Source organism: Bombyx mandarina, chromosome 24 (genome assembly GCF_030267445.1).
Source record: "Bombyx mandarina strain Sakado chromosome 24, ASM3026744v2".
NCBI lineage: Eukaryota > Metazoa > Arthropoda > Insecta > Lepidoptera > Bombycidae > Bombyx > Bombyx mandarina.
Window position 1 is genome coordinate 7,635,021 of NC_143230.1, and position 26,945 is coordinate 7,661,965.

Here is a 26,945-nt window from a genome sequence, read left to right on the forward strand (position 1 = left end):
TTTTAATAGCCATTGAAGACAAATGTGGATACCTATTCAAATTGTTTACAATACACCTTAGCCGGTCGTTCTAACATATCTAATTCTCCGAAATATTAGTTAAATGTGGTCGTTATATGAGGTATGTCGTTATTAGCAATGTCGTATAAAGCAATGTTTTTAATAAGGCGGTCATATAGCATTCAGCCGGGACCTTTGTTCTAGGTTATTATAATCGGTATGTTGTTCTAAACGATGTCGCAGTAAACGGTTTTGACTGCAGTTTATTGTTATTTTAGTGTCTACATTATGATGCCCCACAAACGAGCATTGTGGTCTGAAAATGACTTGGTTTTGGCTGTCCAAGCAGTAAGAAGAGGAATGCTGAGCACATATAAAGCTGCTGAGAGGTATAAAGTTCCCAGGAGAACCATTAGAAACCATCTCCAGACCGGAAGCTTGAAAATAACACTAGGTCAAAAATCTATTCTCAGTGACGACCAGGAAGCTTGTTAGCAGAACTATGAGGTTTGCTGAAGTAGGTTTGCTTGTGACACCACGAATTCTCCGACGGCTGGTCTATAAATTTTGTGAGCTTAATAAGGTGAAGCATAACTTTAATCAACATGCTGGAGTAAAACATTGGTTTAAAGCATTTATAAAAAGACATCCGGAAATATCTAGAAGAAAAGCTCAGGTTATTAACCCAGCCAGGGTACAAAAGCTTAACAAATTTATCGTTAATGATCACTTCAACAAACTGAAATTTGTGTAAATGCACTTGGTACTGCTATACCACCAATGATTCATATGTAAAGGTAAACGATTGAAGCCAGAATTATATGACAATTTGCCACCGGGTTCTTTACTAAAAAAATCTGGAAAGGGTTATATGACTAATGAACTTTTTAAACAATTTCTGAAGCACCTTTTTTTTTTTTTTTTTTTTTTTTTTTTTCGGGTAGAGGGCCGAACCTCCTACGAGGTCCCCGCGCAAAAGGGGCGCGCGGGGTATGTGAGACTCAACGATCTGCATGGTGTTGTGAGCAGACCGCGGGCCCAAGGATTTTAGAGCCCACCCACTAAACGACTCCCCTGCACTCTTACACCCGACGTCCGATCCCCTCCGAGATCAGAACCCGGATGAGGTAGGGGGGCTACCGCGGTCAACACTACAACCAGACGGCGCGGCTCACCCCAAGGACGCCCAGCCGACGGAGCCTTCGAGGCGAATCGAAGGCTCTGAAACGTCGGCCGTCTCGGTACGGCAGCCCGTCGGGCCGCCCAGACGGTGCCGCTGGTGTCCCGGAATACCCCGCTGGACCAGAACCAGCCTGCCGGGTCGGGACGCGATACACCGTCGACCGGTCGCTCTAATCACTCCACGGCAGCGCGCTAGAGTGCTGGTAGCGCGCCGCGCGGCCTCACCCCCTCAGGTCGCCCCTTGACCTTCACCGGGGGAAGGCCGCCACCTACAGAGCCAGATATAAAAGTGCAATAAAGTTCCTTTTAATATTTGAGGAGCAGCAGCTTGTCACTTAGACTTAACCATCGTTGAAATCGCAGATTCACTCGACATATCATTATATTGTTTACCTTCGAATACCACTCACGAACAGCAACCCCTAGATAAAGCTGTCTATCGATCATTTAAACACCACTGGTGTAACACCAGAAAATTTCCTTTCAATTAATTTAAACAATTTTTTTTAATTAACGCCATCTAGCGTTTGTACGTGGCGCAGTGTGGAGAATCCGATTTTTAAGGTTCGCTCACTCGACACTGCAAGTCGTGACTGGGCGTTTTGTATGTTGTTCGACGACAAACTTGCACATCACTGGCATGCAAAATCTTCGAGAAACGACACATTATTAATATTAAAGGACAAGTTCACTTTGTCCAACTCTCATTCGTGTAACATCTCTCGAGCTGCGAGTTGATTTTGTTCATTGACATTTACCAAAGTCAGTTTCATTAATCCTTGGTGACGTGTGTTAAACTAGGGTAAGTTTATTTGAATTATTCTCCACACTGTGTTCACAATCTTTAATTAAATAAATTTTAAACGGTATGTCTTGATACGTAGGTCCTTATAACTGGTACAAAATATGTACTCCAGTTAGGGTGCGGAGCGATCGGTCGACGGTGTATCGCGTCCCGACCCGGCAGGCTGGTTCTGGTCCAGCGGGGTATTCCGGGACACCAGCGGCACCGTCTGGGCGGCCCGAAGGGCTGCCGTACCGAGACGGCCGACGTTTCAGAGCCTTCGATTCGCCTCGAAGGCTCCGTCGGCTGGGCGTCCTTGGGGTGAGCCGCGCCGTCTGGTTGTAGTGTTGACCGCGGTAGCCCCCCTACCTCATCCGGGTTCTGACCTCGGAGGGGATCGGACGTCGGGTGTAAGAGTGCAGGGGAGTCGTTTAGTGGGTGAGTCCTAAAATCCTTGGCCCGCGGTCTGCTCACAACACCATGCAGACCGTTGAGTCTACATACCCCGCGCGCCCCTTTTGCGCGGGGACCTCGTAGGAGGTTCGGCCCTCTACCCGAAAAAAAAAAAAGGGTGCGGAGCGTGACCTTCTGATCACCTTCGGAATCCCATAGCACCTTTCTATATGGACGCTGCCAGAAGCGGGGAGCTCTAGTAAGTCGGTCCAAGGAAGGCTGCTTGACTTCGGTAGACATAGAACACACCCGCATTCCCAGCCTCGCTCGCAGACAGCAACCCGGGTGCTGGGAAGTGATCCCGGTGAAGCGTATTGCTTCTTTTATTAGTATTAAAACTTTCTCGAGTGTTCGGTGTATCTACCGACACACCATCTTTATTAATTGCAATATTGTAACTGTTTTAACCTCTCACTAGTATTATCTACTCGTATTATTGTAAATTTTTGTAACTTATTTTATACTTGTAAATTTGGGTCAAATAAACACAATCTTGTTAATTTTAATTGTTTTTTTTATTGGTGTAAGTCTCCCAGAGCGGTAAGTGGTGGCGCCCTGAGATCCTCCTCACCGAGTCTCCTGTTCACCGGTTGTCTACCGGTGGCGACGTGTCTAGAAGTGGTGCGACTCGGCCCCGTGTCTCTCGACCACCTTTTGGGGAGTGACGCGACTGGGCCTCATGTAACATCGGCATACCCAGCGGCACCCTCAGACACAGACACAGACACGTTATACTGGGATGCAGAAATTTTATCATTTATAAAACAAAACCCAGACAAAAAGTTCACTAAGGCACGGTTTAATGTTATTCTTTCCAATGTCTGGTCCAAATGCATCACTCATAATAATATTACAAGCGGCATTAAAACCCTGGTTTATATCCATTGAATCCACAGGCTATTCTAAAAACAGCTTTTGTTCCATCTTTATTGATAGAAGTTCCAGGTCTTGTAGTTGCCACAGTTGATAAAGAAAATTCGCAACCTCGCATCTCTCTAAACTAGGATTAAGATGGTTATTAAACATGGAATACACGCAAGAAGACGTTTTCCTTTAACGCCTCCCAAAGTACAACATTACATGGCGACCATGCCAAACGGTTAATTTTGTCAGTTCAAATTAAAATTAAAAGCAGTGAATAAAATGTGTCAGTCATCTCAGTCAAAAGAAAAATATAATAATCGGGCAAAACGCAGCTGGGGCCAGTTCCAGAATTAATCTAGAAGATTTGCATATACAAGTTGGAATTTTCAACATTCTTCTCGGGTTCGTGCTGTTAATTTTATTTTTGGGCATGCTATACGGAGGTTATGTCCTATACAAGCGATGCCATAGAACACCGACGTGAAGTTGGCGCTGTTTGCCGACGACAGCGCCTACTTCGCGTCATCCAACTTCCCCTCTGCGGCCATTTCGAGGATGCAGAGGTTATTGGACTTACTGCCCCAGTGGCTGGACCGATGGAGGGTCGCGGTCAACGTGGGGAAGACTGCGGCTATTCTCTTCGGTCCGGTCCGCACAACAGTCGTCCCGGGACAGCTCAGTCTCCGTGACGCTAATGTCGAGTTTAGATAGCGTCCGGTACTTGGGAGTCGATATCGACCGGAGTTTGAGGATGACCGTCCACGCCATGTCGGAGTTGGCGGCCGCTCGCTATGCGAGATTCCTCCTCCGGCCGGTGTTGGCCTCCAGGTTGCCGGTCAGGACTAAGCTCGGCATTTAGAAGACGTATGTCCGTTCCCGTATCACGTACGCAGCTGCGGCCTGGTATCACCTCATCCCGCAAGGTATGCGGGAGAGGTTACAGGTCCAGCAAAATCTGGCTCTTCGCACGATAGTAGGAGCAAGGCGTTACGTCAGAAATGCCGTAATCGCCCGGGATCTGGATGTGGAGTCGCTCGAAGAGTTCATCCGGAGGCTAGCTCGTAATCTTTACGAGCGGGCTGACGGTGGACCCCACGAGCATCTCCACAATTTAGCTCCCTTGCACGCCAGACCACCTGATGGTCGGGCGCTACTAAGGGAGCTACTGGAACCCCCTTCTATGGTAAGATAGTCGGCTTAACCGGAGTGATATGGGAGTGCTCATAATGAGTGCCCCCATGGGACTGAGCTGTCCACACTCGTCACTTTTTTTTTTTTTTATTTTTTTATTGCTTGGATGAGTGGACGAGCTCACAGCCCACCTGGTGTTAAGTGGTTACTGGGGCCCATAGACATCTACAACGTAAATGCGCCACCCACCTTGAGATATAAGTTGTAAGGTCTCAATTATAGTTACAACGGCTGCCCCACCCTTCAAACCGAAACGCATTACTGCTTCACGGCAGAAATAGGCAGGGTGGTGGTACCTACCCGTGCGGACTCACAAGAGGTCCTACCACCAGTAATTACGCAAATTATAATTTTGCGGGTTTCATTTTTATTACACGATGTTATTCCTTCACCGTGGAAATCAATCGTGAACATTTGTTGAGTACGTATTTCATTAGAAAAATTGGTACCCGCCTGCGGGATTCGAACACCGGTGCATCGCTCAACACGAATGCACCGGACGTCTTATCCGTTAGGCCACGACGACTTACTTCCCCCCCACACTGTTGGGGTGCCCCCCTATGGGGACCCATTTTCCACCCCCGAGGGTGAACCACTCCCCCGTTTGGGGAGTGTTTTAAGTCGGCCCCTCCCCGTGACGGACTTCCCCTTCTGGGGAGCCCGGAGCAGGTAAGCGCCTTACTAGTGCCGCGGCTCCCCCTCTGGTTTGTAGAGGTGGGGCCGGTGGCGGGCCCCACGATTGCTGACTGTTGTCCCTGTTTGTAAATAGTAGTTTAGTTAGTTTTAGTTTAGTTGTAGTTAGTTTTAGTTAATCTTAAGGGAAAAAAAAATAGAATAGGACACAGAGGACAGCAGCCGGCGCCGGGGTGACACCGCCGCGGGCATCAAGCCGTCACCAGACAGCCCATCGTATTATGTATATGTATACATCATTTTGTCGATGTAGTGCAGTCGTGCGCGCTGCGAACAGCGTACCTCCCCTATTACTCCCTGCATTATCTTCACCCCTGCCCTGAGCGTCTGCCTGGGCAATGGGGTTTGCCCCGAGGCCCGTTCCGTGCCCCCGTCAGGGGGTACGACGACCCCTCTTGCTTGCCATAGAACATGGATTCACTAGGAAGTGAACTCTCTGGCGTTGCAGCGGGCTACGAGTATAATACGATGAGCTCAAAAATCATCCGACGAGAGAGGTGAATAAAAACTAAAGTGAGTTGGTGAAACATTTACGTAAGTGTTTAAATAATATACTAAAGTGATTTAAAGAGATTAGAATATAAATTTTAGAAAATAAATGTTCAATGAATAATATTATTATAGAAAAACGTTATTAATTGATATTAATGTATATTATATAACTATAATTAAAGTGCGCTAGAATCGGTCATCAATCAAGAAAAAGGAATAGAGGTCAATGAAACTATGCTCAAGAATGAATTATTAAGAATCGTTGGTCTGCACAAACCTAGTGTTCACGCGTGATGTTTTTTTTTTTATGCTTAGATGGGTGGAAGAGCCTACCTAGTGTTAAGTGGTTACCGGAGCCCATAGACATCTACAACGTAAATGCGCCACCCACCTTGAGATATAAGCTCTAAGGTCTCAGTATAGTTACAACGGCTGCCCCACCCTTCAAGCCGAAACACATTACTGCTTTACGGCACTTCAGTCCAGTAAGCCAGCTAAGCAGCACCGCCCGACCCTCCAGAGCCAACCTAACTACGACGGCGAATGCTTGCGCACGCGCATCTATCAATTTCCATCCAATTTGAAATTATAAAAACCATTGTAAAAGTAATTAAAGTTGTGAGCCGGATTTACTGTCTATATTTGTATCGGCGCAACACCTAGTACTCCAACGTATGTCGTAGATGATATAGCCCACGAAAAGGTTCATACCGTCAAACACTACCCCCGTACCGCTGCCAGTATATTCCGATCGAGCTTATCTGGGTCCAAGTCAAAGCTTTGTGTGCATGTGTTATATTATAGTTATAATATTGTTATTATAGTTATAATATTGTTATTATAGTTATAATATGCTTCAGTTTCAATTAGACAGGTACTTTAAGTATTAACTATTATTATATAATTAACCTTAGTAAAAATATGTTTTCTTCTCAGGTTACGCTGCCAGACACAACACAACACCGCCTTTCACGGAAAATAAAATGTTGCAGTTATATAATATAAAAAGTGTGGTCGATAATGTATTTGCAGAAGACTGGAAGAAGGTGGTAACGAAATGCAGAAAACAAATTGAAGAAGATTGGGAGCGGGACGTCCTATTTGATAATATTTGCGAACAAGACTTTATCATAAATTTACAAGATTTTTCTAGCGATTTAGAAACTGATTCAGAGGATTTGGTGTGTACTCCTTTATGAAAATAAATGTATTTTATACTAAATTATTTGATTAATTTAGTAACGTTTGTAATTAAATTAAATCCAATAAGAAACGTCGATAATTATTATCGATTTATTTTGGTATCCGGGCAACCCTAGGAATGTCAGTTTGACATATCGCATGCCTAATGGAACACTGACCCATTCGTAGATAGGTCCGAATTGAGTCACGTGCAGATACAGGCTTTTTTTAGCGTCATCTACCGTCTAGTGTTTGAATAACGTTGAGTTTAGCATTGTTCCCGCCCCAATGAAATATGCGTCTCTTTGACTCTTGCGGGATGTTCCGTCGTGTTTTCATCGAATAGCGACATAAGTCAGTTTGTGTCCGACATCTGTGTAGTGACTTACACACAGGATTGCGTAGCTGCAAGTGTGAGTGTGAGCAGCGTGAGATGCGCCATCGCAGCCAGTGATGCCAACTTAGCCCTTTTGGAGCTAGATCTAGCCCTCTTTTCATTCTGTTTAGCCTCCATAATAATTATTTAGGCTCTAGCTCTAAGTTTAGCCCTTAATTACCATATCTCAATAAACATAATCATAGACACGTCTAAGAAGGAAACGAAATGAAATTTTAACAGAAAAGCCTAGCAAAAACCAAACGCGCTTACTTTCATTCTATGCGAGGATTCCCCGTATCTACTATATCGTTCCTGCCTCCTGTTATACATCTATTTCATTCAGTACTTTGATTCATTCTATTTGGAGTTTAGATTGTGTTATGTTATATTATGTGAATTTATGTGAAAGTAAATTTTTATGTTAGTGACAATGGACGTTCCAAGAAAAAGAAAACTAAGTACGCACAACATTATAGAGCAGAATGGGAGAAAGAGCCATCATTTAAAAAAAAGGTTAAAACCAGTTATTAGAAACGATACAAAAGCAATGTGCATTTATTACAAAATAGAATTCACAGCAAAATCATATAAATTAAAATGACATTCAGAGTCGAAAAAGCATATTGAAAAATTAAAGCCCTTTTCATTGGGCCCGAGAACGATTTCTGTGGAAAAACTAGAAAGCAAAGGCGATGTAGTACATAATGCAGAAGCACTGCTTTTGCTCTTCATTACAGAACATGCAGCTGTTTCGCAAGTTGATCATCTTAGTGAAATGTGTGCAAAAGCTTGTCCAGACTCCAAGGTTGCGTGCGGTTTGCAACTTAATGGCACCAAATGTGGTGAAATAATAAGAAATGTGTTAGGACCCCATTTATAACTAAGTTGAGAGAGGATATTGGTGATACCAGCTATAGTCTCGAAATCGACGGGTCAACAGATATTTCGTTCAAAAATGTTTAGGTATCGTTATTAGACTTTATAATATATAGATCATTACTTTAGAACTTCCATGAATAAAATAATGACAACTTTTCTGGCAATTCGGAGTTAGAAATTGCTGATGCGAGAGGTATTGCCAGTGCAATACTGAAAACACTTGAAGACATTACTTCAGAATATGGTAGGGCTGGGAACCGACAATGCTAGTGTCATGGTAGGCATAAATAATGGAGTTTACCAAATATTAAAAGAAGAATATGGTTTACACCATTTCATTTTGGTAAGATGCGTGTGTCATTCTCTGCAATTAGCAGTCAGCCACGCTTCTGAGGAAATGATACCGCGCAGTATAGAGTTTCTGTTAAGAGAAACTTATAATTGGTTTTGTTTATCACCTTCACGTCGACAAGAGTATGCAAACATATATGCAATAAATTGCGGTAAGCAGCCATGAAAAATACTGAAGAGGTGTGCTACTGAAGAAGACTATCGCCGACCGCATCGCACGCATTGTACACGCGCACACGCCGATTGTTTTTTCATCTCAAGCCTATACTATCACTTAACTGCGAGATTGTGTCGGAGAACTCTCTGAGGCCAGTCTCCGAGTGGGGTGAATTGAATTTGGTTCAATTCAACCCGTTGAAGACACAAGTTTTGTGTGTTCACTGCGAAGAAGGACCCAAATTCCAAGGGGTATCCTTGCAACCTTCAGAGTGTATCGGAATACTTGGGGTCGACTTTCGAGCGATGTCTAAGCACAAAAATTCCGTATAAGTAAATCTGTGTTACACAGACACATCACAAAAGTCATGAAGGCCACGTGGTGCACCTAGAAGCCTTGAAACAAGAAACTGCAGAATATATAATACTCTAAGGAAAGAAGACCTAGGAAGTGGGCGTGGCCTGCTGACGTAATACAGCAGCGACTTCAGACTGGTCGGAGTTGAAGAGGGGAGTTGAGGACACCACTAACATATTGCCTCGTTCACGGTCTCTTTCTGATCTCAGCACCAGGGATAGACGGACGTTGTACATTCGCGTGTCAACTTAGTTACCCAGATTTTGTCATTAGTATTTAAAATCAATAATTGTTGAAAATTGTATTTTGTATCGTTCTAATTATATTTTTTTAATATTTTGAGTCGTGATTTCTAATTTCAGAAGTGGGATTCCTATTCCATTATCTGCCTTGGCTTTCCTAACCGTTCTACTTTAGTTTTGTCGATTTTTGTGTTTGACAAAAGAATTGTGAAATTTTATTTTTGTAAATATGTCTGATCGAAGTAAGCGTAAGAAACGCGAGCGTGATCGTACACCTATCCCTGGTAATAAGAAGCGACTTCAAAAGATTTTGGATCGTTTAGACACTTTAGAAAGTTACAGGTTTCGCAATGATACTGAAGGTAGTACGACAACGCCGAGTACGCGGTGGGCTTATGACGGCGCCATCATGGCGGCAGCTGTCGCGTCGGGTGAGCCGCCTGCACCAATTGCTGTTTCAACAAACGTCGAGTCGTCCGATGCAAGTTTGAATTTATCCGTGCCGTGCTCGAGTGCGACGATCAACGGTTCGGGTACGGGGGTATTGAATGAGGTGGCTGAGAAAATTGCTAATGCGATTGGTGCAATTCCGGTAAGATCGAATCATATTTTTGTGTCGAGTTTCGATCCCTCTTTGCACGATTTCAATTTATGGTGTCATGAAGTAAACCATCTAAAACAAACTAATAGATGGGACGATCTTGAGTGCTTAGCGACGATAGGCAATTGTTTAAAAGGTGACGCTAAGTTATGGTTGAATGAGTGGGTAAGTAATGACCGTAGTTGGTCAAATTTCAAGCGCGAGTTTAAGACTTTGTGTCCCAAGCGGTTAGACATCGCGAATATTTTGTTCGACATTATGAAATCGGACTCTGAAAACTACCCTACATATGCCGAATATGCAAGGCGTTCGCTTCTGCGGTTACGTATTGTGAACGGATTGAGTGACGAGTTAATTGCGGCAATAGTGATACGTGGCATAACAGACACTCAAATTCGAGCCGCTGCCACTAACGCCAAGTTACTGCCTGATGATTTGGTTAATTTTCTATCTATTTATACAAAGCCCACTAGAATCACATCCGTTTGTTCAACCGATTTAATTTATAAGACTGCTACGAGAAAACGAGAACATGTCGTCACGAAAATTAAATGTTTTTCATGTGGAGCTTTTGGTCATAAACAGATGACGTGTCCCAAGAGTGTAAAGCTAGATAGAACTAACGCTAATAATTCACCTTTAGTAGCAATAAATTCGGATAAACTCTCACAGAGAGCCGAGACGTGTTCTTTTTGCAAGAAGGTTGGTCACAAGGTTGATGCTTGTTTTACAAAACAACGTGCCGAGTTTCGCGGCAACTCTAACTAATAATTATAAACACGATGACATTGCTACCGCGGTTACTCAAGGTGTTTCCGTAGATATCCTTATAGATAGTGAGTGGACTATTTCATTGATTTCGGAGTCTGTGAATTTGAATTGGTAATGTACTCGGACACCCTTTTTTTCCATATTTTAAGTGAAATAGGTAGTCAAGAAGTAAAAATCTTGTAGTATGTTGGTGGTTGAATTTCTGAAACTAACATTAATGCCTTTGTACATAATTTTCCTATTACTCTGTACTGTGTCTTGTTTTCTGTGTGTACATAAATAAAAAAAAAAAAAAAAAAAGAAAAAAAAAAAAAAAAAAAAGTTCACATTCATGTTCTTCGTTCTTATACGAAAGCGGGGAAGGCTTGTTTATGTGGACGTGTCATTGTCGTCAAAAACAATTACCGAGGGCTAGTAAACGCTCCGCGAGGTCCTTGTAACTCTAGCAGGTTTTTCCATCAACCTGAAAAAGCGTAAATTTCTCACGACTGAGATGGAGTATTTGAGTAGGACAATCAGTAATGGTCAGGTGAAGCCGAGCGAACACAAGGTTAAAGCTCTAGTCAATGCACGAGTACCGAGCAATGTAAAAGAGGTAAGACAGTTTTAGGTCTCTCAGGACATTTTAGGCGTTATATCTCCGGCTAATCGGTTCAAGCGGCATGTATTGCAAATCTAACTCGCAAAAAGTGTACATTTCATTTGGGGTGAAGATAAAGAACGAGTTCGAAAGGTCATTGAGCGATTAACCAGTGAACCGGTTGTTTCTTCAAGACTATAACTTTGAGCTTTAATATCGTAAGGGAACCGCGTAATCCCATGCAGACTACTTGAGCCGAAATGCAGTCAATGATTTGTGAGATACGTAAACCTTTAAATTGGGCTCAGATAGCGCAGGCCGCTGATGATGAAACATAAAATTTGCTACAAAAGTTGTGACAGATTAGAATGGGTTCAAATATATTATTATAGTTCTAATAGTAAAAGCTTTTACAAAGTATTGCCTCATGTATCCCATTCACAGACAAGATGCAACGGAGTTAAAGAGAACTTTTGAAATGGCAATGTCTCTTTTTAGTCCTTCAAAATTAGGGGTCGGATGTATGAAAGTAACACCTTTGTTAATTAGATTAAAGAATTAAGTTGTAATAAACATCTCATTACACCTGAAATGCACCAAAGTAGTGGTCAAGCTGAGCGCTACTGCTGAACTGTAATGAATATGATTCGGGTCGAGTCTAACTTTAGACGAGAACGTTGTTCTGACATTATAATATGAAAGATACAGCTCACTTTGAACATTACTGTGCAGAAGTTAACGAAATATTCACCTTTGTATTTGTTAGTTGGCAATGAGGGTGCAACGCCTGTCATACGATCCCTGGTGCGCGATGTGGCTCTGGTGGCATAGAGTCCTAATCGTGAATTTCTACGTGAACTCGCCCGACAACAAGCTTCAAACTCGCTGGATCAGAACCGTACTCGTCAGGAAGCTTATGTCAACAAGCGCCGCAATACAGTGCGCTCCTTTCAAAATGGAGATCTGGTGTTCGTGCGTAAGATAAGCCAAGCTACGGGCAAGTTGGACTCAGGAATGCGAGGGCCATACACAGTGGCTCTTATGGCAATACAACGCAGGCCGCAGAGTATATAATTCTATGGCGCGGCGAGTGGACACCAGATGTGTGCACTGCATTCTCTGAAAGTGAGTATAGGTTTGTAGTGTTGTAATGTATTTGTGTAACCTGAGGGCTCTGCACTCTTACAGCGAGCATCCTGAGGGCTCTGCTCTACAGACACTGTGTGATGTGTTGTAATGTATTTGTGTAACCTGAGGGCTCTGCACTCTTACAGCGAGCATCCTGAGGGCTCTGCTCTACAGACACTGTGTGATGTGTTGTAATGTATTTGTGTAACCTGAGGGCTCTGCACTCTTACAGCGAGCATCCTGAGGGCTCTGCTCTACAGACACTGTGATGCGTACTCGTGCACTCCTGAGGGCTCTGCACTGTACGAGGACATTGAACAATCCGGCTCTGTTCGATGTTGTGTATGTGAAGGCCATCCTGAATGGTAAGCCTCCACGGTAGTATGGTGCAAGGTGAGCGCTCTGCACCAGTACTAGAGGACTACCTGATCAGGACTCCTCTGTTGTGTATCCTGAGGGCAATGCACAACGGGCATCCTGAGGGCTCTGCCACGCTCACAAAAAGGTGACTGTGGTCATCTTGGTTATTCTCGAGAGCTCTGACCGAAGATGCCAGAAGTATTCGAGTCACCTCTTACTTTCGCCTAGTTCTCGGTTGCTAAACGAATCGAAACATGTCTTACAGGTGACGAGCATCCAGTTAGTGAAGCAATTGATCATGCTGAAGCTGTTGAAGATCCATTCTCCGACTCTGATCGAATAACGGGCGAGGACGCACCGCCGTCAGGAGAGGCCGTCTAAGGAAAGAAGACCTAGGAAGTGGGCGTGACCTGCTGACGTAATACAGCAGCGACTTCAGATTGGTCGGAGTTGAAGAGGGGAGTTGAGGACACCACTAACATATTGCCTCGTTCACGGTCTCTTTCTGATCTCAGCACCTTAGTTACCCACATTTTGTCATTAGTATTTAAAATCAATAATTGTTGAAAATTGTATTTTGTATCGTTCTAATTATATTTTTTTAATATTTTGAGTCGTGATTTCTAATTATACAATATATCAATATCTGTTCGGAGTGGGGATATCCACTTGAAACATATGATCTTAGATTATTAATCAAGGGGTATCTCGATAGAATTGGCATCAAAGTGAAAAGGTTTAAGAATAATATGCCGAAGTCCTGACTTCATAGAAAGTTTCTTGTACCTAGGCTTACAATACCTCGCAAGAAGCGATATCCGAGTAATAAAATTAACGTAGACAGTTTTACTATTTGCATCGTACGCAATATAATAAGTATTTTTTATGTTGTCAAAAAGGAAGTAAAGACATTAAAAAATTTTTAGCCACTGCAAAGTTAGAATTTTAGAATTAAAGTTTTAGGGGTAAAAAGAGACATTAAGAAAATTAATTATAAACAAACTAGGCTACAAGTTTCAAAATGCCGTAAAGTCGCTAGTTTTTAATTGAGAAACCAGAAGCTTGCAGCTTGGAGCTTGGAGAACTCACTATTTACGTCGTTAAAAGGAAAATGAGGGGCTTCGAATCAATAAAAAAACCCGTCATATACAAAGACGAAACGTGGATACATTCACATTATACAGTTAATTAGTGCTGGCAAAAAGAGTCTGATGCTGGCATCAATAAGAACGAAAACCCGGGCCAACGCGGTGGATAGTTCATGCTGGCGGCGAAAATCGTTTTGTCAAAGGTGCAAATTTGGTATATAAATGCAAATCTAAAAAAGGAGACTACCATGATGAAGACTCAAATAATTTTATAAATGGTTACAAGAAAAATTATTGCCGAATATACCAAATAAGTCCATAATTGTAATGGATAACGCTCCTTATCACAGTAAAGATAGCAACAAAGTACCAACAACAGCAGCCAGAAAAGAGGACATACAGAAAAGGTTAGCTGAAATTAAAATACCTTTTCAAGAAAAAATGACCAAACCGGAATTATATTATTTATTGAAAATACATAAACTTGCTAAAATATATTTTGTTGATGAAATGCTGTCAAGAAATGAACATGAAGTATTGCGTCTGCCACGTTATCAATGGGACTTGAACCCTATCGAGTATATTTGGAATATTTTAAAACAAAGGGTGGCAGACAAAAATGTCTCACAAATGGAGAAAGACATAGAAGGGCTAACCAACGATGCTTTAAATAGTATTATTGCAGGTGACTGGAATCGTGAAATAAATCATGTAGATAGGCTGCGAGAAGAGCTTTGGAATAAGGATAGGTTGTTTAAGCTTCGAGAAAGAGAAATTACTATACAAGTTAGCGAAGAAGAATCAGAAAGCGAAAGTAATAGTTCATCGGTAATAAGTGGAATCGAGTTTTTGGACTCCGATTTGTAAGTACTCCCCCTATTACTACTATTGATTCGTCTGTACTTTATACTTTAATAATACTTTTAAAAACTGTCATTCATACTTTAATAATATTTTACTAATAAACATATTATTACCATATAAGTATATTTTTAATTTTTGCCAACCCTATCAGACACCCGCGTGACGTAATGTACTCTAAGTACCCAGTTTGCTTGGTCGACTGTTACCTACATAATGGGGGTTTACACGGGTGACTAAAGCCGCACGATTTTTGCCGCGCGGCGTAAATCGACCATCTAAATGGCAATTCGGCTAAGTTGCAATTGACTAAAGCCGCAAGCCCCAAAGTTGGGTAGCATCCGACTTTGGCGCGGCAACCGGCCGCATGCGACTGGTGACTAAAATCGACCGTGTAAACGATCAGTTGCAGGCGATCGCCCGCCGCATGAAGGTGTTTCGCGCACGCACGTGTATTTATTTACTACAGCGTTTCTGTGTACATGTATCGTAACAACCATGAATAAAAATAACACCATACAGTTTTTGGAATGCTATGAAATGCATCCATGCTTATGGAACCCAAGAGAACAAGATTACAGAAACAATAATGTACGTTTAGCGGCTCTTAAATCTATTATTCAAGAAATGCGTTTGTCCATAACAGTTGAAGAGCTTAAATTGAAGATAAAAAATATACGAACCACGTATAATCGAGGCGGCGTGTGTACTGGCTGGGACGCCGCCTTGGGTCCTGGAGGCGGAGGCGCTCGCTGCTGATAGAGAGGCCAGTAAGGTAGCAAAGTCAAAGAAGAGTGGCGCGGGAAAGGATGATATATACAGACCTCAATTAATTTGGTTTTCTGTAGCTGACCGCTTTTTAAAGCCAGTGATAGAAGGAAGAAACAGTAAAGATATCGATTATGAAGAAGACTATTTTGCCAGCTGTTTACTTACACAAAAAAATACTGGGCAACAATACGGAGTGAACGACGATATTCTATCTCAAGCTGTTAGGTCATGCTTAGATGAAAACACAATGGAAAATTTATAAATAAATCGTTTATAATTAATTACTAGTTTCACTTACCATAATGAACTCCTGTAAAACATTGTATATAGCATCCAAAACATCCTTCAAAAACAAGGAAATTGTGCATTCTGGAACTCTGAATGACTCTGCAAGACTTGAATAGTTATCACCGGTAGCCAGGAACTTCAGGGTTATTTCTAATTTAATTTTCGGAGAAAGTGCTACTCGCATATTGGTATCGCATTTTTGTATAAGCGGAGTAACCTTATGTAGTAAAGTATTAAACTGATCAGTAGTCATTCTTAATCGTTTTTTAAAATAATCAGGATCTTCTAAACTCCACTCAACCAATAAAGTATCCGAAGCACCCAAGTCCTTACGTCGAGAAATCCATCCACGTACCCAAACATTACGTTTTCTTCTTTCCTTTTGTTTTTTCTTCACTCTTTGTTCTTTAAGCAATTGTTGAATAATTGAATAATTAATTATTTCAATTCCGGCACAAACGGCTATTCTGCTCAACATTTTCGATGGAAATGACAGAGCCGCATGCGATTTTAGTAACCAGTGTAAATGGGCTAGCGATGCGGCTTGGTGAGGCAATTAGTGAAGCGACTCGCCGCACGGCGAAAATCGACCCGTGTAAACCCCCCATAACGCAGTACTGCGAGTTGACAACCCTTGCAAATATTCCAATTTAACCTTTACCCTTATCTAATTACCCCGGACACAGGATTCACATGTCACAGTTTTTATCGGTGGGTAGTCGGACTGTGCTGCTTTCAATATCGTGCTCGTGATTAAATAAACTTTATGAACATTTATGTGCTTTAAAAAAGTGATAAATGTGTAAAAATATATGAACAGTGCTCAAACTCTCCCGAAAAACACAGAGAATACAGTGTATTCAATACACCATAAATATCGAACAAAAGTGCATATGTACAATCCACCAAAAGGATTTTCGAAATACGCGAAAAAGGATTATTAGGATTTAGTAAGATAATCCTCATAGAAAACTCTTCATTTGCGATTTCCCAAAAATCGTTTTTATTGAGTTAAATCAATATTCGAATAAGCATGCGATATATCGCAGAGATCAAGCTATTTTAGATTATGTATAGTTACGCTGTCAATGTATTGTGTTCATTTAAATTACAAAATAAATAGTTTTTACCGGCTACTGTTTTTAATTACACACATTCTAACACTTAAGATTTTGCCGAACAGTTAAAATTAAAACATAGATTCAACAAATAAAATCAGAAAGCAGGATATGATTAGTTGCTGTTGTTCTTAAACAGTAATACTGATTACACTTACACACTTAGAGAGCACTTCTCATCGAAGACTTGCTTCAATTTAGATTTTGTCAGTATTGGGTTCACGAAGACTGCTCTGGATTTGAAACGACGTGCTCCAGATGTGGCGAAGAGGAGGAAACAAGACTTAAAAGTAGAAAATGAGATCAAAAGTAATTATAAGTTTACAATTTAGTTATGGCCCTTTTACCTCTAATACTATGGCCATTTCACCTGGACACCTCGGGAAACATGGCCAATTTTGATTTAAGGAAACGATAATTAATAAGGTGATCTCATTAGAAATTGTTACTTTTATGTTTATAATATCATAGTTGATTCTTTAAAGTTTAATGTAAAATAAATATAATGAAAAAAACATAAGTAACTGATTTCTGATATCGCTTAGAAAAACTATGGCCAACTACCCCGGACTTCCCTAGTTGTCGATTATTTGAAAGAAGTATTTGTCTTTAAAATAGTTGAATACAAAAAATGTGGCGTTAAGTGGAGATAACACGAACTGCAATTTCGAGCGAGAGAGGAAGTAATAATGTTTACTTAATTTAACAAATAAGGTTAAGTTCATACGACCGCGCGGTACAAGATCAATCTAAACAGTGTTAATTGTTCGCACGTGGCGCTCGCTGTATACGTTCTATAAAACTGTATCGACCTGTTCAGTTGATCCGCGCGGTTTGAGACGGACAGACGCATATACTCAGTCTGGCAATAAATACTGTTACAATTAAAAATAAAAAAATTCTATTGCAAATAACATTTATTACTTTTACAGTGTGTTAGTTTAATACATAAATATAAAACAATTTAAAGTATAAAAAGCTTATTCGAAGTGGTCTCCATTGGCTGCAATACAGTCCTTTAAACGTTGAGGCCAGTTATCAATAGAAGCACACACCCTTTCCATGGAAAAAATTTTCACTGCCAATTGTACGGATTGTTTTAGGGACTCCAAATTATCATAGCGTTTAGAGCAAGCCGTACTCTCTAAAACTGACCATAAATCATAATCCAGCGGATTAAGATCGGGACTAGACGACGGCCAGTCTTCAGCTCTGATGAAGTCCGAAACGTTCGTTTCCAACCAAGACTGCGTAGACCTGGCGCCGAGTCTTGCTGGAAGGACCATTCTTGATTATTGAACATGGTGTTGTTAACCTCTCACGTGCTAAACGTCCAAACCGCGGTGGCGCCGTTATTTCGCCTCCGTGTTGACCGGAGGTGTCAGGGTCGGCGCGTCATCCCGATTTCAAACTTTTAACAGATAATCATAAAATTATAGTTTACTCTTTCTAATACATTTAAACTGTAACCAATGAATTTACCTTCTCTCTCACACAATATTTACGACAAAATAGCTGAAGGGGGCTGTGTGAATCAGTGTAAAATACGACTTCAGTGCGGACGGACGTATATTTATAATAAAGAAAATAAAAAGTGTGGTGGATTTTTTAAATTATTAATAATGGAATCGTGAGTATTTATTCATTATATTTTACTAACATGAAGTGAATGTTATTTGCATTTTATGACAAAAAAACGTCTTTGAAGTAACGGCCTCGTCATTTTTTGAACCTAACGGTCACTTTAGTTGGTCGTTTTTAATAGAAAAATTAATCAAATCCAAACGATTTTTTGTAATAAGATCAATATTATAATGAACTTAACTAAAAGTATTACAAAGGACGTGTATTTTAGTCGCAAATGTAAAAATTTCGACTTCAAAGATGTGAACACACATAGGCGCCATACTGCGTACTCATAACACGTCCGTTTTTATGTAAAAAAATGACAGAAGCTCAATTAATAAAGATACGGCAATAAAGTTAATCATTTTTTTGTGTTTTTTTATTTAGTTTTTTTTTTTTTACATTTTGTACCAGTGATTGTGTCGTGGCGTGCAACCTCTGACAGGACGACATAGACAGACTAAGACAGATATTTGAAAATAATTCGAAAAGAAATGTCACGAGGGCGTACGTGACCAGCGGCACGGCAGTACATTTTTTGACTTCGAAAAATAACGAATTGACCGTTCTCTTCGACCGTTCAGATTGGATTCTTTGCATTTTCATACTTTTTTTATTTCCAGTCAACGTGCTGCAGCCCGGGGTCGAGGCAGAGGTGGTCGTGGTGGCGGTCAACGTGTTCGTAGTCGTCACCAAGCCCGACCTTCGTCCTCTGAATCGTAATTACCTCTTATAACTAAAACCTAAATTAAGATATATTTTTATTTACTTTGTTTTGTTTGTTTTATTGAATTGATTGATGAACGAGCTCACGGCCTACCTGATGTTAAGTGGTTACTGGAGCCCAGATACATTTACCACTTTTTTTGTTTGTTTGTTTTATTGCATTGATGGGTGAACGAGCTCACGGCCCACCTGATGTTAAGTGGTTACTGGAGCCCAGATACATTTACCACTTTTTTTGTTTGTTTGTTTTATTGCATTGATGGGTGAACGAGCTCACGGCCCACCTGATGTTAAGTGGTTACTGGAGCCCAGATACATTGACCACTTTTTACACAAGCTCATTTGATATATTTTTTTAATGCCAATACGCATTTCAGACTCGTCACTATGCCAATAGACGCATTACCCGCAGGGCGAGCGTTGGAAACGCCGATGCACCCGAAGAGGGTAAGGGTGCTCGCACCGATAATGGAAATCCCAAGGTGTGTATTCTGGTACTTTTCAATATATTTAGGTTTTTTAACAGCAAAACAATATCTCTAGCTTTGTTTTCAGATCAGAAATGTGGGGAGCCGCTTCGTCCCCGGCCGGGAACGCTTCGTCCCCGGCCAGGAGGGACCTGGAGACGCCTCCGGTGCCATCACCTGCCCTGTAACTATATTATTCAATAATGTAACCTATTTTATAAACAAATAAAGAAAAAAATATTTGAGAAACAAAATTTTTGAGCCATTAAATTTATATTAAATTTTTATTCAATATTTATTGCTTAGTTCGAAATCAAAGAAAAACTTGAATTTTGAGATAGGTGCCTTACTTGATTTTTTTATTTTATTTTGTACTCATTTCTTAAATCAAAATTTTTGTAGATACGTAGAATGTGGGCCTAGCAGCGGGGCTAGCACGCCGACCACCGAGCGGCCTGCGTAAGTACCTATACATTTTTTACACATCACATAAACATATTTTTATGCGTTAATTTTTTTGATATATGTTATTAAATATCTGTTTTATTTTTCAGAAGTCACGTATCAAAGAAAGCTCGACGTGAATTGTAAGTTCCTCTGTATACTACCAATATAGAATATAAAATAACCATAAAAATAATTATAATAGCCGGCAAACTTCTTGAGCATTTGTTGACGTAGTGGGGGTAAGTTTGCGCATGGTACACTCACGTGCAAAAATATTATTTACTCTGCGTCATAATGCAATTAAATTATTAAAATCAACATATGTATTTATTTATATATTTATTAGAACATCAACAAAAAATATAGGTTAATAATTGTAATAATTTAATCTTGGGGTAAAATAGATATTCCTTCTATTAAGTCAAAACTAGAGCTGTTGCCAGGTCTTCGTTCAGTTGAAGCGAAGCTGGTATTTGCAAATTTTTTTTCGTTATCATAATCTTGACCATTATCATCATCACTGTTTTCATCACCCGAGTCGCCATCATCGTGTTAAGTCGACATAGGGCTCATCGGTGTAGTTTACGACTCGGTCGGTTCGATCTTCTTTTTTGTCTATAATTAATTATTTTTTGAAGATATTCGATTCGTAGTAATCGAATGTTACTTTTTTCAATTACCAGCTTCCGATTATTTTCTGTTTTTTTTTTCCATCTGAAGCCTAGCTCTTTCATAATTCGTCGTAAACTTCATTCCGAGCCATTAAAATGTATATCTTCTTTAAAATTTTCGAAGCCTTTTTATTACAGATTGAACGAAACTATCCATTCCGGTAACTTTCTTCTTCCCTGATCTTTTCTTACCCGGAGTCCCAAGCACGATGAGCAAGCCAGAGCCTTTAGCTTCGTTAATAATGCACCTAACAGTACTCACTGATGTTTTTGTTGCTTCCGAAGTCTGTTTTACTTTTTCCATAATATCATTCTTCCCCTGTTTTATAATGAAGCAATATACGTCGTACACAATTTTTCTACCCTTTCTTTTGAATACTCCACCAGTTTGTCGCGGCATAGTGTATTTTTTATAAAAAATCAACAAACACTCAACAAATAGCAATGGCAACAAAGTCAACAAGCAATTATAATAAAATATAACTTAACGATTAATAACGATAGATTTTTCACTGTACGCAAGCGTACTTTACGCAAGGTTCGACTGATCTACCAATAACGCGCTCGATACGATTTCCCCTGCCGTCGCGCCTCACCCTCACCACCAAAGTGATCTAAAATTCGGTTCTGCGCAGCCAAGGTCATTTGCTCACGATGTTTGCCGGTTACTATACTAGCATTGATTTAAATATTCTTTCTATTTTGTAGAATCCCTTCGTCCTCTTCGTCCTCTCGACCTCTTCGCGACGAAGAGATTTTGGCGTTGCTCAATTACGGTAAGTGATATCAACCTTTTTTTTTTTTTTTATTGCATAGATAGGTGGACGAGCTCACAGCCCACCTGGTATTAAGTGGTTACTGGAACCACTTAATACATAGACATCCACAACGTAAATGCGCCACCCACCTTGAGATATAAGTTCTAAGGTCTCAAGTATAGTTACAACGGCTGCCCCACCCTTCAAACCGAAACGCATTACTGCTTCACGGCAGAAATAGGCGGGGTGGTGGTACCCACTCGCGCAGACTCACAAGAGATCCTACCACCAGTAACCTTTTTATCAATAATCGCGAAAGTAAAAGTAAAATTACAATCGAAACTTTTTCCTTTCAGGCAGCGAAGAAGAGTCGGAGGAAGAGGAGGACGAGGAGATCATGCAGCGGCCGCCGGTGCCGCACTCGACCAGGATGTGGTTAGACGAAGAGGATGAGGAAGTTCAAAGAAGTGAAGAGACGATCCGTTCTCTCCCGAGCGAAACTACAGGGCATCCTCTTCGTCTATCCACATCCACCTCACCGACGCCTCTTTCGCCCTCTGGGGCGGTAGGGCCAATTAATAATTTTTTTTTTTAATGGAGAACGGCGCAAATGCCTCCAGTCGATCCTGACTTAAGGCGAGAACCGTTCTCCCAAATTAGTGGTCCCAGGGTTTCTTTTGCGACTCCGTATGATGCTTTCACTGCCATATGGGATCGTGAAATAATGGAATCGATAGTCGAGGAAACCAACATTTACGCACAGCAGCTGGCAACGGTCATGCTGGAGACTGGGACGATCCGCCCTCATAGCCGGATTACTCGATGGCAAGATACGAATGTAAACGAACTTTACACGTATTTTGCCATCATTCTGGCTATGGGTGTGGTCATCAAAAGCTGCCTGACCGAATATTGGTGCACGTCACAAGACGTGTTTTACACACCAGGCTTCTCCGCCCAAATATCGTATGACCGTTTCCGGCTGCTGTCGCGGTGCCTTCACTTCTCTAATAATACTGGTTGCGATCTTACAATGTTGACACGACGCCAGGTCAAGCTGTATAAAATACAGCCTTTAATAGACCACTTAAAGAGCTTCACTACCTTCTCAAGAATGGTATCTTGATACACTTGTGCCGATGTTTTGATATCTTTTTCACAAAAGTATGGCTCAGTCACTCCTTCATAGCTAATACCCCACCAAAGCATCACTGAAGTCGGATAGTGCCCACGTTGCACTTTGTCGACTAATTGGGAAGCTTCCTTAGAGCTTTGAGCATAAATACGGTCATTTTGTTTGTTAAAATGTTGCTCAATTGTAAAAAATTTCTCATCCGTAAACAAAAATTTTCTATGACCTCCCTTTGCGTACCGCTTAAGTAGTTGTTTCGATTTTACCACCGTATTCCCTTTTAAATTATCAGTTAAGAAATTACCAGTACGTCTCTTATGGGCTGCAAGTCCTAAGTCATCTTTTAAAATACGCGACATGGATAGGTGCTATCTTCATCTCCCGAGATAATATCTTTTGCTTTCGGACAGGATTTCTTTGAATTCTTTCCCTTACTGCTTTGACCACCTTTTTCGTACGAACACTGCGTGGACGGCTAGATCTTTTTCTGTCACAAACAGAGGAGGTCTCATTGCACCCATTAATGGCCCGGTACACAAACATTTTACTAATACCAAGTGTATGGAGAGTTTTAAAAATTGCATTTGGCTCCATACCTACTTTGTGTAATGCAATCACAGCGATTCGGTTCTCTTTATCACCCCACTCCATTTTAATATCGCAAAATATTGTACAATGTATTGGCGCCAAAATGAGAAAACTCAATGAGCATTCATATAAAAATGACAGATTCCAAATTCAAATGTAATATTTTGTTTATTTTTAATTGTAACAGTATTTATGGCCAGACTAAGTATAAAAAAAAAGTAGCGAAGACGAAATCGAAAAAAGAGATGCCATAATTTGGAATCTTATTTCTAAGGATTATTCAAAAAAATAAATAAAAAGAAGAAGTTTTTGCAATAATAATGATCCTGAAGAAAAAAGAAAAACATGGGTAAGTTTCATTTTGTAAATTAGTTTAATTTTTTTGATACACTATGTTTATAAAGTAATTGGTACCAATAACAAGCGTATTACACCATTTTTTCTTGCCTAACTTGCCTCTCTTGTTCTAACATAGTTCTGTAAAACACAAATGGCTTTAACAATAACACTGGCAAAATCTATCTTGACGTTCTATTGACCGGTGAAAAATTCGCTATTTGTTACACATTATGCCAAATGTACATTCGACATACCTTCTAAAGAATACCTGCTAAAGAAAGACCATAGTTAAATATTCTTTTTTCTTTTGACAACATTTTACCTCCCTAGGGTCTCATCAGATTTTTTGTCAGGCCGAAAGCTTCGTCAGCTACAATTACATGTGGTAATTTATATGCATCGTTCTCGTTTTTTGTGATTGATCTTGGCTCGGGAATGTTTAATAAATTTTCTGAGAGTATTTTAAATGTTTTCGTGAAAACACCCGAGTCACTGTCTTTTTCATAAGTTCCAACGTCTAATCATACGAAACAATAGTTAGCATCGCACAAAGCCATTAAAACTAACGGGAAAAAGTGTTTGTAATTGTAATACATAGATGCTGATTCTGGTGCTTGAATTAAACAAACATGTTTGCCATTCAAAGCACTAATATAATTTGGAAAAAAGGCTTTATTTTCAAATTGTGCAGATATTTGTTTCCACATCTCCGTAGTTGGTGGACTCATGACCACAGTTTTCAAGTTTTTCCATAAAACTTGGCACACTTGCCTAATTATAGCCGATACCGTAGATATGCTAATATTATAACCATACTGCAACTCTGCTAATGAACAACCACTTGCTAAATACCCGTAACATAAATCAATGTATTATAATAATTAATTATTTCTTTTGCAGGATCAATATTGCGGAAAATTTCACGAGATGCCTATGTAAAAGAACTTCAAAAAACAACAATTGGAAATCCGGTTCTTTAGTATCAACAACATCTTCATTTGCGCATTTTCAAAGATTATCATTTCTTAAACAAGTCGTCCAAAAGAAATTTAATGACAATAATTATAGCTTTGATGTTGAGGAAATTTCAGCAAATATTGATTCGAATAGTGTTAAATCTCCAACAGAAAATGTTCCCCGAAAAAAATATAAGCTTCACCGAGTCGACGAGTATTTTGCAAATATTTTAGAAAGAAGTATAAATACTTGTTATAATAATTTAACGGAAAAGAAAGAAGATGATGTTGAAGAAAAGTTTTCTTGTCTTTCATTGGAAAAAAAAACCTGAAAACCGACTTTTAAAGTAGAAAATTGAAATGTATAAATTATTAGAACAATACCAATCTGCACAAGCATAACCATTTGAAGACTAACTACCCGTTTGCTTCATATAACACACAACGGCAGCCAATAAACTATCCAACTTAATTCAGAAGTCCTCAAAGCGACACGACCCGATACTCTGATCGGGAATTCTCAACACAATATGGCTATACAACTGGCTCTTACACTCCTCCTCTCACAAATTCAACACAAGTAACATCGCCCGGGTCATACGAAGATTCTCAAGAACTAGATTAATTCAATCAGACAATAAATTAACAACAAAGTTTGCCTGACTAAGCGAAACGCCGCGCAGTAGCGGCGCACAAGCGACTGCTAGTCGCGGCGACCAATCAGTGCTGTCAGATGTACCATTTGAATATTATTTGCTTAAAATTTCTTTCTCGTAGGAACATATTAAAGCTCTAGGGTTGGTACAAAGTAAGTACTTCGAACGATCGGAGCCTTATGACAAGTTTTGTTACCAAAAATACTCCCAAAAATAATGTCGCTATGGCAAAGGAAATAAAAATAGCCAGATTTCTAGCGGAACAAAATTTAGCTTTTGTGGCTTCAGATCATCTGTCAGATCTCATTAATAGCATTGTACGATTTGTACATACCTAACTCAATACGTTGAAACGCCGTGCGTCGTCATTGTGGTGTCAAATTATTTTATTACATTCTTGTGTAGTAGTGCACTTAGCAACACGTACTCGTTAACACGCTACCATTTGTACTTAACTAACATAATAAAGGTGCTCAAACAACATACTCTTTTGGAACTCTACAAACTTCCCCTTGGACCCCAACATCTTTTTTACTTTAGAAGATTTTGGAGTTGACCATAAAATTGCTATGAAGAAAACAAAAGCAATAGCAGCCGTAACTGAAGTGATTGGAGCGCGAGAAAAATTGAGACTGATTGAATTATTGAAGAGCCACAAGTTCAGTGTCTTTAAAGATGAGTCAACTGAAATCAGTACCAATAAATCGTCATGCGTAATAGCCAGATATTTTGATACCGAAAAAAATAAAGTGGTTAGCCAACACTGGGAGCTGTATAAAATTTTCGACACAGATAATCTAGATGCAGTTAATGAAGGGGCGACTGGTAAGAATTTGTATAACATTTTAATGAAATCATTTACCGGTCATAGCACACCTACAGATAATATTGTGGGCTTTGCTGCTGACGAATGCAATGTCATGATGGTGGCAAGTAATTCAGTTGCAAGCTGTCTGAGAGAACAATGCCCAGGATTTTTTGTAATGAAATGTGTTTGCCACACTGCACACTTATGTACTTCAAAAGCCTGCAAACAACTTCCACGTGGATGTGAAGATCTAGCTCGAGATATTTACAGTTTCTTCAAAAATATTTCGAAACAGCAGTGCCGACTTTCAAGAATTTTTGAATATCAAACCTCACAAAATATTATATCCTTCTCAGACGCGGCGGTTGTCATTAATTGCAGTCGCTGAACGATTGCTAGAACAGCGGAATGCGTTAAAGCTGTTTTTCAGCAATTATTGGCTTTACGAACGACTTGTATCAACAGAATTGACATTTAACCGTTTAAATGATCCATTTATAAAAATGTATTTCATGTTCTTGTCATGGGTACTATCGAAGGAAGTTCACAGGATTTAACAAATTGTTTCAATCTGAAAACGTTGTTAATCTAAATCTTAATCAAAAGATATGGAAAGTCATATTGTTGTGTTTCTGGAAACGGGACTATGTCAACAGAACAGATTTAGCCGCTGTTGATGTTGACTGTAAAGAGCAATGGTTAAAAGACTCTGGATTCTATCTTGGTATAAAATTGATGAAAAACATTACCAGCCCTGAAATGAGGAGGATTTTTCCTAGTTTATCTGATGCAAAACTCAAAGAAGTAACCTTTGTAGGGCCCCAAATAAGAAAAATATTAAAAGACGAAAACTTTGATGGTTACTTATCCAATGTCAAAAAATATGCTTGGTATTCATTTAAAGCAGAGGTGAAAATTTTCTTGGAAGACAAGAAATCTGAGAATTATGTAGAAATCGTTTCCAATTTATTGAGAAATTATCAAAGAATAGGAGTGAAT

At 40.1% G+C, this 26,945-nt stretch overlaps 2 protein-coding genes, 1 long non-coding RNA gene and 2 pseudogenes across 3 annotated transcripts; 4 read left to right on the plus strand and 1 right to left on the minus strand.

Moving 5' to 3' along the window:
• Positions 1-5,438: 5,438 nt before the first annotated feature.
• On the plus strand, positions 5,439-6,881 carry LOC149500016 (uncharacterized). The gene is made up of 2 exons (XR_016325312.1): positions 5,439-5,680; positions 6,596-6,881. It is a non-coding gene; the product is annotated as an uncharacterized LOC149500016 (long non-coding RNA).
• Positions 6,882-9,435: 2,554 nt separating this feature from the next.
• On the plus strand, positions 9,436-10,575 carry LOC149500017 (uncharacterized). Its single transcript, XM_089737954.1, has one exon. It carries the CDS (start codon positions 9,436-9,438, stop codon positions 10,573-10,575), a length of 1,140 nt encoding a protein of 379 aa, XP_089594080.1.
• A 1,102-nt stretch (positions 10,576-11,677) lies between these two features.
• Positions 11,678-13,027, plus strand: LOC149500018 (uncharacterized; annotated as a pseudogene).
• A 3,608-nt stretch (positions 13,028-16,635) lies between these two features.
• Positions 16,636-24,428, minus strand: LOC149500019 (uncharacterized; annotated as a pseudogene).
• LOC114240213 (uncharacterized) lies at positions 18,245-24,783 on the plus strand. Its single transcript, XM_089737957.1, has 9 exons — positions 18,245-18,402; positions 19,022-19,117; positions 19,502-19,606; positions 19,680-19,775; positions 19,994-20,050; positions 20,146-20,178; positions 21,418-21,485; positions 21,824-23,536; positions 24,427-24,783. The coding sequence occupies exons 1-8, from the start codon at positions 18,245-18,247 to the stop codon at positions 22,060-22,062; spliced, it is 852 nt and encodes a 283-aa protein (XP_089594083.1). The 3' UTR covers positions 22,063-23,536; positions 24,427-24,783.
• The last annotated feature ends 2,162 nt before the right edge of the window (positions 24,784-26,945 follow it).

Coding starts and splice junctions, on each gene's coding strand:
- LOC149500017 (XM_089737954.1), top strand. CDS start 9,436: ATGTCTGATCGAAGTAAGCGTAAGAAACGCGAGCGTGATCGTACACCT.
- LOC114240213 (XM_089737957.1), top strand. CDS start 18,245: ATGAATTTACCTTCTCTCTCACACAATATTTACGACAAAATAGCTGAA. Junction 20,179..21,417: donor AAGAAAGCTCGACGTGAATT/GTAAGTTCCTCT, acceptor TCTATTTTGTAG/AATCCCTTCGTCCTCTTCGT. Junction 21,486..21,823: donor TTTGGCGTTGCTCAATTACG/GTAAGTGATATC, acceptor TTTTCCTTTCAG/GCAGCGAAGAAGAGTCGGAG.